Source organism: Lissotriton helveticus, chromosome 7 (assembly GCF_964261635.1).
Source record: "Lissotriton helveticus chromosome 7, aLisHel1.1, whole genome shotgun sequence".
Lineage (NCBI taxonomy): Eukaryota > Metazoa > Chordata > Amphibia > Caudata > Salamandridae > Lissotriton > Lissotriton helveticus.
The window spans coordinates 1,576,278,050-1,576,291,310 of record NC_136068.1 but is presented as its reverse complement, the minus strand read 5'-3'; the positions used below and the strand labels follow the sequence as shown (position 1 = coordinate 1,576,291,310).

Here is a 13,261-nt window from a genome sequence, read left to right as displayed (position 1 = left end):
TCCTTGCCACCTTCTCTGCAAAGTAGTCAGCTATCAGGTTGCAAGATTCTACTGAATCGTTACTGGGAGCTGAAGTTCTGGCAAGAGATGATAACTCTTATAAAATTATAAATAGCTCTCCAGAGGAATTTTTGGCTTGCTCTATCTTTGTATTATAGTCGGCGGCTCGAGTTTTCCTTATAAATGAGTGGTAGTGTTTGAGACTGGTTTTGCATATAGCCTTCCTACTCTCTGAGAAATCTTCTCTCCAATTTCTTTCCAAACCCTAGCAAGATGACTACGTGACCCTTAGTTCCTCATTGACCCAAGGTGCGGATTTCAACTATCTCCTTGGAACACTAGTGGTCCAAGTAGCCGCACTATCGAGTGCTTCATTGATCCGTATGTCTAGTGCACTGCAGGCAGATTCCACATCATTCCCTCCAGGTGGCCCCCTTGCTAAAGGGTGTGATTGAAATTGGCTGCTGAAAATCCAGCTCATTTCCTCTAACGTCTCCCTCCACCTGATTTCTGCAGCGCTGGGGTCTTAGCTATCCTAGTGATAAAAGGGATCATGTAATGATCTGTCCATGGAACTGCAGTAGGAGTTTCGAACGTTAACTCCCCCAGGTGGCGAAAATAGGATCTAATAAATGGCCCTGATGATGGGTCGGGAAAGGGGATTGTAACACTAGTTGAAGAGCTGCCAGCTCATGACAGAGCTTTTGTGCTGGGACCTTCTCTATGTCGTCAAAGTGTAGGTTCAAGTCACCCAGCACCAACACTTTAGCATATCTCAATGCTAGTTGTATTACATGTTCTCTGAGATTGGTAGCAAATTGTGAGATCGGGACCGGTGGTCTGTAGATTAAAACACCTTTCATGGCATAGTTATTGCTTGCCGTGATTGCCTCACTGGCTTCCACTGCCGCTATCTCCAGGGAGCATTCTATTGTCAGTTTATGGATGATGGCTACCCTCTACCCCCACCCCCCCACACCCTCTGTTCACTGGGCGATCTAATCTGACGATCCCGTAACTCCGAGGGAGGGCCTCAAGGATTTAAGGCGCAGAATCCTTGTTCAGCCATGTTTCCGTTAGCAACATGTTGTCTGGTTGGTTATCTGTGAGATAGTCATGTAGCTCATATTTGTGCTTACTTAGAGATCTGCAGTTAACCAGTATCATTTGGCAATCTTGCTCCTTTTTAGTTTCTTTCTGAATTGTCTTCAGCGCATAGGGGCAGTGACTACATTTTTAGGTCTCGTCCTATTAATCACGCAAGCGATAATAGGACGAGAGTATAGAGACTCATCCAAGCTCTGAAACCATCGTGGATTACGTCGAGTGCATGTGCACATGCACGCGCTTTTTACCATTTGCTCCCCGAGCCGCCTACCTCCGAGAGCTTCACTTCAAATGGATCCGCTCCCCGCCCACTGCTTCACACTTTTCACGGCCAGCAAGCCGTGTCTCGCATTTCTCCCCCCCCCCTCCCCACAGCAATGCTAAGAGCTTGTTTGTTTTACAATCGTGGCAGGATGGCGTGCGCAGCCGGGACAATGGTGTCTTATTAAGCACAACCAGACCCTCCGTTAGCAGTCCTTCGGTGTCCGCAGTTGCTCTGTCATGACTGAACTGCATAGCTCTAATTAGTAATGTATCAACTCCAGTGTTAAATTTTAACTGTTGTAGCGGAATGAACGGCTGAGACACCAATGGCGACATTCTTGCCCGTGGTCTGCAAGTTGCATGCATGTCACAACAGCAAGTGCTCAACCCACTGTACTGTTCCACTAGCTGTCTATGCAAGCACTTTCCAAGCATGCCCTGGTCCAGGACTCGCAGGGACTGAACTCGGCAGATAAGGCTTTCCCTTCCGTCAACAAATGCCCACATTGTCAAATCACTATTTTTTTGGCGCTGCTCGATAAAAGAGAAACTGATTAGTTTGAGGAGCGGTGAATATTTACTGTACTTCTCTGCACTCGGACCGCCGTTTGCTTTTCCTTTTCGCTTGGTGATGGTGGACTTTCAAAGCTTTACTCGTGAAAGGGCCAGTGTCGTTTAACGAACAACTATAAGCAGGTCTGCTGGAATTATGCGCAGGGATGGCTCAAATTATGCAGCAGAGTTGACTAAATAATGTGGTGGGAAAAAGTAAATAACGTGCTGTAATTACCACCCGATTCATTGATGTTAAAGGTAAGTTACAGCTTATCTTCCGTAATCCGCTGATGTATAGACTTCTTCACAGGTTCCAGCAGCAGTTACCATCAAATTAAGACGCAAACCTTCAGCACAGCACATTAAACAGAGCATGCACACACATCTTGCTTCAGACACGCTTACCATCATCACATTTGCAAATCAATGCTATTTTTAAACTTGTAAAGAACCGCAATATAGGTATTTTGTAAGGAATGGTCGACTGCATGCATTTGTGTTTGCTGCAGACATTATTCATTGTAATATCGGAGAAATGAACCTTAAAATACGGCTCAACCGGTAATAAAACAGGCCCACAAACTGCTTAAACTAGCCCCCGACTGATCTCTCTGACCAGTCTATCGGGCACTGCCTGATTGCACACACTCTCTCTCACACACACACTCTCTCTCTCTCTCATACACACACTCTCTCTCACACACACACACACTCTCTCTCACACACACACACTCTCTCACACACACACACACTCTTTCTCACACACACACACTCTCTCACACACACACACTCTCTCTCTCTCACACACACTCTCGCTCTCTCTCACACACACTCTCTCTCTCTCTCACACACTCTCTCTCTCACACACACTCTCTCTCACACACACTCTCTCTCTCTCTCTCACACACACACTCTTTCTCTCACACACACAATCTTTCTCACACACACTCTCTCTCTCACACACATTCTCTCTCACACACACACTCTCTCTCTCACACACAGTACAGCCTTCTACCATTCTCTCCATCAACACTCTACCACTCTATGCGCCACCACTCTATGCGCCACCACTCTATGCGCCACAACCCTATCCACCACTCTAGCGCCCACACTCTAGCGCCCACACTCTCACACTAGCACCACCACTCTACCCGCCCACCACTTTACCCTCCAACTCCACCCTCAAAATCCACCATCCAAATCCACCATCCAAGCACTACTACACACTCCAAATACACCCTCCGACTACAATCTCCAACTCCACCATCCAACTACACCTTCCAACTCAACACTCCAAATCCACACTCCAACTCCTTCCTCCAACTACAAATCCACCCTCCAAAAACACCATCCAACTCCACCCTCTAACTCCAACATCCAAATCCACCCTCCAAATCCACCCGCAAACTACAACTACGGACTCCAACTCCACCCTCAAAATCCAACTCCACCCTCCAACTCCACCCTCCAACTCCACCCCCAACACAACCCCTCAACGCCACAGCACCACTCAATGCCACAGCACCACTCAGCACCACTCAATGCCACATCACCACTCAATGCCACAGCACCACTCAGCGCACAGCATCCCTCAGCACCACTCAACGCCACAGCGCCACTCAACGCCACAGCACCACTCAGCGCCACAGAATAACTCAGCGCCACAGAATTACTCAGCACCACTGAATGCCACAGCACCCCACAATGCCACAGCACCCCTCAATGCCACAGCACCCCTCAAAGCGACAGCACCACTCAATGCCACAGCACCACTCAGCGCACAGCATCCCTCAACACCACAGCATCACTCAACATCACAGCATTACTCAATGCAACAGCATTACTCAACGCAACAGCATCACTCAATGCCACAGCATCACTCAATGCCACAACATCACTCAATGCCACAGCATCACTCAATGCCACAGCATCACTCAACGCTACAGCATCACTCAGCACCACTGAAGGCCACAGCACCACTGAAGGCCACAGCATCACTCAGCACCACTGAACGCCACAGCATCACTCTGTGCAACCATTCAACAAAAACTGGTTCTAATATGTTCTCTCAATGTTTCACGATTTATTACAAATGTCACAAAAAAGATGTTAATATTTCACTTCTGTTCTTGGGTTTTCATCACAATAAAATACACTGAACATAATCTTCCCAAAAGTTATTTACAAAAGTTTAAGCTATTGCCATTATAAATTACAATAACTTTTATTTAAGTACTAATTATTTAAAAAAATAAAAGCCATTGTTATTTGTAATATTAATACATCTAAGTCATGTAAATACAACACATATTGCATTAGAAATGCTATAGGTGTCACGTTTGTGAAAGTTAAAACTATTGGTATTGTAAATGACAAAGCTATTAATTTCGCTATTTTCAAAACCAACACATAAATAAAATATTTGTCATTTACAATACTGATACCTCAAACTTTCCTAATGCGAGACCTATTGCATTGCAAATGCTTGTTGTACATTAGATCCTGTCTGTATGCTGTGCTCGCATGATTTAAGCATAGGGGGACACAACGTATGTAGTTGCTTTGAGGTATATGTGTAGGTGGTTAATAAACGGGCAGTGGTTCTGGCCCCAGGCCCCGAATTGGCGCGAACGGGCGCAGACGGGCTTGCCTTTGGAGCGCCGGCAGTGCATCCGCTGCGCGTCCTTTGTGTCATGCGCTTTAAATAGTGTCCCCCCACCGCCACACCAGACCGCTGACTGCAGCCCAGAACCGGGAGACCAGAAGTGCTTCCCTCTCTTTCCCTGCCCTCCGTTCAATCGCCACTAAAATACCGTGACGGACCGGGGCAGAAACGAGGACATAATATGCTATATGGTGTAGTGTTTGCGAAGATTTGCGGTGGGAAATGCATTAATGGTTCTCTCAGATAGCCAGAACCATAAAAGAACTTGCTGTATTCACTCTGCCAAAACTTGTAAACCACAAATATAGATGCTAATTGTTTTCTGCACAAAGATGTATCCAGTACCACTGGACTCAGACTGCCGCACCCTTAGGTTTACGCGAGTACACAAGGAGTAGCCTAAAGTAGGAAAGCCTTTGAGTGTTTATTAGGTGCCAATGTGAGACAAAGAAAAAAAATGACGTTTTCCGATTATGCAGTATCTATGTATGAAAACGTTTTGAACTGGGCAACAGAGAAGAGCAATTGACAAGCATAAGTGTGCAGTGGTCACGAACAGGAGGTGAGGGAATCTTTCATTTGCCCCCATCTTTTACATTGGCTTGCCCATTAATTTTAAGTGCTGGTTTTACAGCTCAACGGTGTAATCGACCTATTGTTTCTTATGCACTTACAGTGGACTTTGGATCCACACCTGTCAAAGAACTTTTTGTAGCAGCTTCTTTCAGCTCTGGGCTTGAGACTTTGTCAGTTACATCTTGGTGTTATGTTCTGGGCCTATGATCCGCCCCTGGCGCAAGGGGCGTGCAGTGTTGAAGTCATGTGACCTGGTATAATAAAGAGAGGCTCCGCACGCACGTACGCAGGCAGAGACGGGCGCACGGAGAGCCAGCAAGTTATTCCCAGTGTCTGACTCCGTTATTTCTAGGGCCACGTGTTAGGCCTAGTTAGACCAAGATACCCTACAGAGTAGGCCCCTAGTTGTGATCCCCAAGGTTGTCACGACCCCTCTGCAGGACACAACAATTGGCGACGAGGGTGGTTGCTGAATCCTCGCTGGGTGTGGGTACCTGCCTCCTGCCCCGTGTGGCGGCCGCGAGCCTGTCCCTCGGCTCGTGGTGCTCGTGCCGTGCGGTGTACCCCACCCCCACACGGACCGCTTGGAGGAGCGACCTGGCGCATGGATGTCGAGTAGGTGTTTCTAGTCCTAGCGCCGCACTGTGCCTCTCAGCCCGTGCGTGAAGCGCGCTTCCTTCCGCTCAGCCCGTCGATCAGGGCGGTGCCCCGTTTCAGCGCACGCATCTGGTGGGCGCGCCGGGTGCCTGATCTGGCACGACCTGGAGGATGGCCACAATTCCGCCCATCGAACCCTTTGTGGTGGAGGGTGCGCCCTCAGCGCTCGCTCCCAAATGGAAGGAGTGGGTGGATAGACTCCTAGTGTTCTTCGAAGCTACGAAAACACACAAGGAACAGAAACGGGCCATGGTGTTACATCTCGGTGGCAAGGACATTCACTCCATTGCTCGGACCCTCACGGAGGCGACCCCCAGAACTCATCACACGCTGATCAATGCCCTCAATGCCCATTTTGAGCCCATGGCCAATCAAGATTATGAACGGTTTGTGTTCCGACAAGCGCGTCAGCTGCCGGAGGAATCGTTGGACACATATCACACTCGACTCAAAAGATTGGCGCTGACGTGTGGTTTTCAAGATACCACTGAAGAGATTCGGGGGCAAATTATACAGGGATGTGCATCGGCCAAACTGAGGGAACGGATTCTGGAGGAGTCTGGCAAGCCGCTGACGGAGATCCTAACTCTTGGCCGCACGAAAGAACTTTCTAAGGCCAGGGCTGCGCACATGGAAGCTGCCTTGCAGGCATCTGTCAAAGTGGAACCGGTTAACAAGATACAGGCCCACACGCCCACCAAGTGGCACAAGAGACCGCCCACTCAGGGTGGGGCGTCGGGACAGTCATGTGGCTATTGTGGAGGTCCGCGACACCAGATGGCAGAATGCCCAGCACGTGGTAAGCGGTGTTCGGGATGTGGCAGGCAAAATCATTTCGAAAAGGTGTGCCGTTCGAAGAAATTCCGCAAACCACGCCCCGCTGTGCAGGCCATAACGGAGGGGGAACAGAGTCCCAGTGACATGGATGACGATGAGGAAGAAGAGCGGTCGGTGCACAAGGTGCACATGATCGGCACCGCTGCCCGCCGCACCAGGCCACTGCCTCAATGTGCCATACAAGTGGCGGACCAAGACTTAATAGCGGTAGTGGATACGGGCGCATCCATAAACCTTATGAGTGTCTCCCTCTACAGGACCATGACCACGCCTCCGGTGCTGAGCCCCACCCACATCACCGTCTTTGCGTATGGGCAAGACACCCCTCTCAAGATCCGAGGGAAATTCAAAGCGGTCATCCGCCATGGGAATAAGACTATCAGAACCAACATCTTTGTGTCGGAAGAAGGCCAAGGCATGCTGCTGAGTTGCAGAGCAGCCGAAGACCTGGGCGTGGTGACATTTGCCTTCGGAGTCCATGAGGAATCCGTTCAACACCTCCTCATGGAATACCCGGACCTTTTTGAGGGCATCGGCAAGTTCAAGGGTCGAGAGATTCACCTACACATTGATCCAACGGTGCAGCCGGTGGCTCTGCGACACCGTCGTATTGCTTTCCATCTACGGCCGCTGGTGGAAGAGGAACTCCATAAACTGGAAGCGGCGGGCATAATTGAGAAGGTCTCGGGTCCCACCCCCTGGGTCTCGCCCATCGTGGTCACCCGGAAACCGAAGCAACCTGGAGCGGTCAGGATCTGCGTGGACATGCGCCTCCCTAATGCCGCCATAAAACGGGAGCGTCACATTACTCCCACCATCGATGACCTCATCGGAGAGATGGCAGGTGCCCGCTGGTTCTCGAAGCTGGACTTACGATCAGGATATCACCAGTTGGTGTTGGACATGGAGTCGCGCAACATTACCACTTTCTCCACCCACATTGGCCTTCGACGATACACTCGGCTCAGTTTCGGAATTTCCAGCGCAGCAGAGGTATTTCAGAATGTCATCCAGGAGTTAATTGCCGGAATACCTGGAGTGATAAATGTCAGTGATGACATAATGATACATGCCCGCACCATCCCTGAGCACAATCAAAGGCTGGCCCAAGTGTTTCGAAGACTCAGGGAAGCAGGACTAACGCTCCACAGAGAAAAGTGTGAGTTCCTGCGGGACCGGATAGGGTTTTTTGGATACATTTTCTCAGCCGATGGTGTCAATCCAGACCCTGACAAAGTGAAAGACATAAAAGATGCGCCACCCCCTCAGACCGTCACTGAAGTCCGGAGCTTCCTGGGCATGGTCAACTATTGTGGCCGGTTCATCAGAGACTTGGCTAATCTCACGCTCCCCCTACGGGACCTCACCAAAGACTCCACTCCATGGAGCTGGGGACCTGAGCAGGAAAAAGCATTCCGAGATATCAAAGACTCTCTGTCCAACAACACCACCCTTGCCTTCTTTGACCCACGAAACTTCACGCTCATTGCAGTGGACGCTGGGCCTGCGGGACTGGGAGCGGTTCTCATGCAAAGAAAGAGGGACGACATTGACTGGACACCGGTCGCTTTTGCGAGCAGATCCCTCACGGACACGGAACAACGGTACTCGCAGATCGAGAAAGAAGCAATTGCCATTCATTGGGGGTGCCGACATTTTCACCTGTACATCTATGGCAAACCATTCACGGTGGTGACTGACCATAAACCCCTGCTGTCTCTGTTTGCGGGAACCTCATCCAAACCGCCGCCTCGCATAGAGAAGTGGCTGCTCCAATTGCAGGAGTACAACTGCACAATTGAGTATCAGCCTGGAGCAAGGAACCCGGCGGACTATCTATCACGACATCCCAGACCAGCCACGCCCGAAGAGATGGAGGAGGCTGAAGAGACGGAGGCTTATGTCAAGTGGGTGGTGGCGCGATCATGCCCTCGTCCCCTCTCTATCAGGGACATTGTGAACGCCACAACACAGGATGCCTGTCTCCAGAGGGCTAAAGAACTCATTCACACGACCAACTGGCATCGGGCCAAGGATGGGTGGAAGGTGCTCACCTCCGAGGCTCAGAAAATAATGGAAAGCCTGTATCATGTCCGGGAGGAGCTCAATGAGGATGAAGCGGGATGCCTTCTGAGAGGGCATCGCTTAGTGATACCCTCAGCCCTAACTGATCAAGTAATACAGTTGGCACATGTAGGTCACCAAGGAATAGTCAAAACCAAGGCACGCTTGCGGACAAAGGTGTGGTTTCCCCTGATGGACGATATGGTAGAGAAGGTGGTGAGGACATGCGCTGCGTGTCAAGTGACCGGGGAAGCTCCTCGTGAAGCCCCGATTGCAGTGGAACCTCGCCCACAACAGCCATGGGAGAGGGTCAGCATGGATTTTGGCAGTCTTCCGGATGGCAGGTATACATTGGTCATGATTGATGACCATTCTAAGTATCCGGAAGTAGAGATAATAACCAGCACCAGTGCCGAGAGTGTCATCCAGAGAATAGAAAAGATCGTTGCCACTCATGGGGCCATGTGTGAGCTCCGCACGGACAATGGGCCCCCATTTCAAGGACAGGAGCTGGCTACCTATCTATCATCACTGGGCATTCGGCATCAACGCATCACTCCGCGCTGGCCACAAGCTAATGGGGAAGCTGAACGCTTCATGAGGACTCTGAATAAAGTAATTCGCATTGCCCATGATAAAGGACAGTCGGTGGAAATGGCCATTTTCACGTTTCTCCGCAGCTACTGGCAAACCCCGCACTCAACTACGGGGATAGCCCCGGCGCATCTCCTGATGGGACGGATCATACCCGATTCCATTCCTCACCATCCACAATGGGCACCAGCAACTGTGAATGAAGAACTAATTGCACGCAAACGAAAGACTGCCTTTGCTAAGATTAGCCAAAAGAGAAGAGCCAAGGTGACACAATTCAGCAGAGGGGATGTGGTACTTCTCCGCAACAGGGTGACTAGTGGAAAGTTCCGTTTGAACTATGAAAGAAGACCGTGGCGAGTAATTGGTGTGAAAGGAACCCGTATCACTGTGGTCCGAGGAAGAGAGACTGTAACCCGAAATGTGTCGCACTTTAAACATTTCCATGGGGACTCCAAAACATCTGGTCAACCAACTCTGCCGACAGAAATCGAAACTGCCCAGGACTTGCCAGGCCGGGAGCCGACGCCTAGTCTCGAGGTCACCCAGAGTAGCACTCCAAGGGCGGTGATCAAAGAGATGGAGGGCGGCGCTGAGGCCCAGGAGGAGGTGTCAGATCCGGAGGAGGCCGACATGGAGGCGCCTGAGACTAACACCGCCCCAGAAACAGACTGCTCAAGCCAGAGGGGCGTGCATCAAAGGCTGAGAAGAAACCCGACGCCTTCCTGCCGACTACGCGATTACCTCACGTAAGACTGTTTTATGTATCAGTATTTGAGTACAATGTTCAGTAACGTGTCCTACCCGTTGGTAGGGATTTTGGAAAGCGGACTTGGGGTCTATGAAGATTATTGCAATAGACTGTCCATCAAGATTGCAAGGTTGAAGTTGTTTGGGTTTTTCTTGTTTTAGGAGGAATGTTATGTTCTGGGCCTATGATCCGCCCCTGGCGCAAGGGGCGTGCAGTGTTGAAGTCATGTGACCTGGTATAATAAAGAGAGGCTCCGCACGCACGTACGCAGGCAGAGACGGGCGCACGGAGAGCCAGCAAGTTATTCCCAGTGTCTGACTCCGTTATTTCTAGGGCCACGTGTTAGGCCTAGTTAGACCAAGATACCCTACAGAGTAGGCCCCTAGTTGTGATCCCCAAGGTTGTCACGACCCCTCTGCAGGACACAACACTTGGCTCAAGCAATGGATTATTTGTCTTTCATCTAATGCCTTTGGGTGTATCCTTCTGCCTTTAATCAAGTTGGTTGCACTGCATAGCATGATGTGATTCTTTTTTACAGTTGGCCTCTCCCCCTGTCAGCTCCGCGTTTTTCTTTTCGACCATCTGCACTTCTCACTCGTGTGCCCTCTCCTCTTAGTTCCCCTGAGGGCAGCTTGTCCCTCCTGCCTCTCCCTGGCATTGATTCTCCCTCTTTCCACTGTATGGCACGCCTCCTAAATCCCACCTTCCTCGTGTTGCTTTCTCAGACCCTGACCCTTTGTATCATTCATCGTAGCTGCCGCCCTCCATCTTTCCCCGCTGTCTCCTTTGAGGATTATTTATTATTGTTTTTATTTTCGTAGAAATGAAAAGCTGTCCTTGCCTTCCATACAGTTCTACTTCAGTTTTCTTTCTAAAACAAATGAAGGGGCATATTACCAACAAGTAGCGATAATTATCGCTAAATAGGCTTAGCGACGATTTTTTAATCGCTGCCTATCGCTGGATATGTTAGCAGAGAAAACATGCTATTAGCAACGTTTTTCTCCATTGTGCTAAAATATCCAGCGATAGCGGCGAAATGCGTGAATATCGCTGAGAATACAGCGATATTCACGCATTAGCGTCAAAATGCTCTTAGCCATGTTATCCACCTCCCATTGGATAACATGGCTAAGAACTGGTTTGAGCAGGCGTTAGTTTTTGGCGATAGCGGGAATATTTCCATCGCTACGCCTGCCTTGCTAATAGGCGATAGCGACATTAGCGACTGCTTTCAGTCGCTAACAGGTTGGGTACGCCCACTTTGCATGTCATTAGCGATAAATATCGCTGACATGCAAAGCAGGCCCCAAACCGCTCGCTATGGCCTAAAAGCTGTCGCTAACATCAGTTAGCGACAGCTTGCTAATAGAGCGATAGAATTATCGCCGCTTAGCGGCCGAAAACAGCCGCTAAACCGGCGATAATTGCCTATCGCCACCCTTGGTAATATGCCCCGAAGTTCGAGTGGCAAAGGAGCCTTCAGTGTAGTCGTTCTTTTCTTTGGCTGCCAATGGACATAGAAAGAAGGAATATAATGATGACACCCTTGCATTGCCAATACCGGATTTATTGAAGCAACCGTGCTTTAAATATAGTTTGACTTTGGTTCTTAAATGTATTTGGCTTTAAAGTGTTTACACCGTGTCTACACACATTACCACATTAAACTCATACAATCTGGCTTTGCCTATGCTTGTTAATGTTAAATCTTATCTTATTTCCCATGGGACAAAATCACTTGATTACTTATTTCTAAGGATATGAGAGATTTAAGCACAATCTATGATCTAAGGCAAACATTTGTCTCTTGTGAAGGGAAGGGATAGTTTAGGGAAATGCAGCAATGGTGAAAGACAGTACTCACGTGGTCCGAGCAGGTACCCAGCACTGTTTAACGTCCATCCTCTTTTGTCTTTGGGCTAGAATAAGACAACAAGAGGAAAGAAGGCAAGAAGAAAAAATAAGGAAGCAAGAATAAAAGATATTAGAATTCGTTTAATTTATGACTGTTGATTTTGCACGTTCTGTTATTTTAGGCAACTTCAGATTCATTTAAACATAGTGGGATTGGCCCTTCACTAATGACAAAGAATTTGAGATTTCCCTGGAGAATGGAGAGACTGATTTCTAAACAAGAACGATGAACCTATGCTGACTTGACATTCAATTGGTTCTGTAGACTGAAGAGCTGATACAGGATACTCCGTACAAAATGTGACAGACCAACCTGTTCGCCAAACCTTCAGTCCCCCTGTCTCATTTAGAACCGGGTGGACCACCACATTTCTGTTAACTGAGTCCCCATTGGCTATGTCGAAAGCATTACACCACCACCCTATATAGGATGAAAGGCATGATGACCTTTCTCTGTCTGCTACCTCCAGGTAAAACCTAGCCCTGAGGGCCATAAAAATACAAATAACTACTCCAACACCCAGATAAAAATCTCCATGGCCGTGGGTGTCATTTATTTAGTTGTTTTTAATGAAAAACTCAGACTTTGGGAGTTTGGTTTAAAACAACAAAACGTTTGTTGAGCTTTGGTAGTCAGCTGTCCACCAAACTTTTTGCAGCTTGACAGGAACAGATATAACGGCAGTTCCTATCAGGGTACCAAGATCATCACTGTGCAAAGGTAATTTGTGAGCTTGGTGGACAGAACTCCATCAGGGTGGCAGATGTAATATCCTCCGCCACCTAGAGCACCGCATGCCAACCTCTAAATCTAGCCCTAAATCTGAGCATGGCCTGGGCGTTAAGGAAGAAGAACATGGGATGTGAATCAGAGGGCAAAAGTCTCACTGGCAAAGTAGAAAATAACGTAGGTTGACCCACAGATGATAGAACGCAACCTGACGATCAGAACTGCACACCTGATTTTCACATGGAGATTGGGAACATCAGTATGCCTAGGAGATTGCAGAATCTTAATCTAATCCAGAGTTTAGAGGATCCAGAACTGAGCAACTGTAAATCCAAAGCTTTGCAGTAAAAGTGAAGAATGTACATCAAATGTAGGCATTGGGAACCTCAGTTTGACCTTCAGACGGTAGGTTATCAACTTGATATAAAGATAAAGTGCTCCAGACTAATCTAGAGATTTGAGATAGTGAATCACAATCTGATTTGGAGCCTGAGAAGCTCTGATTTATCTGGAGTTAGTGAACCTCCGTCTGATCTAAAGT

The 13,261-nt window shown here is 48.7% G+C and overlaps 1 protein-coding gene across 2 annotated transcripts in view; it reads right to left on the bottom strand.

The window, feature by feature from the left end:
* LOC144767548 (galanin peptides-like) overlaps positions 1-13,261 on the bottom strand; it is a 129,658-nt gene that overhangs the window by 38,122 nt on the left and 78,275 nt on the right. For both annotated transcript variants that reach the window (XM_078650965.1, XM_078650964.1), the window contains exon 3: positions 11,941-11,995. In XM_078650965.1, coding sequence (XP_078507091.1) covers positions 11,941-11,995 — 55 coding nt within the window. The remainder of the gene's footprint in view (positions 1-11,940; positions 11,996-13,261) is intronic.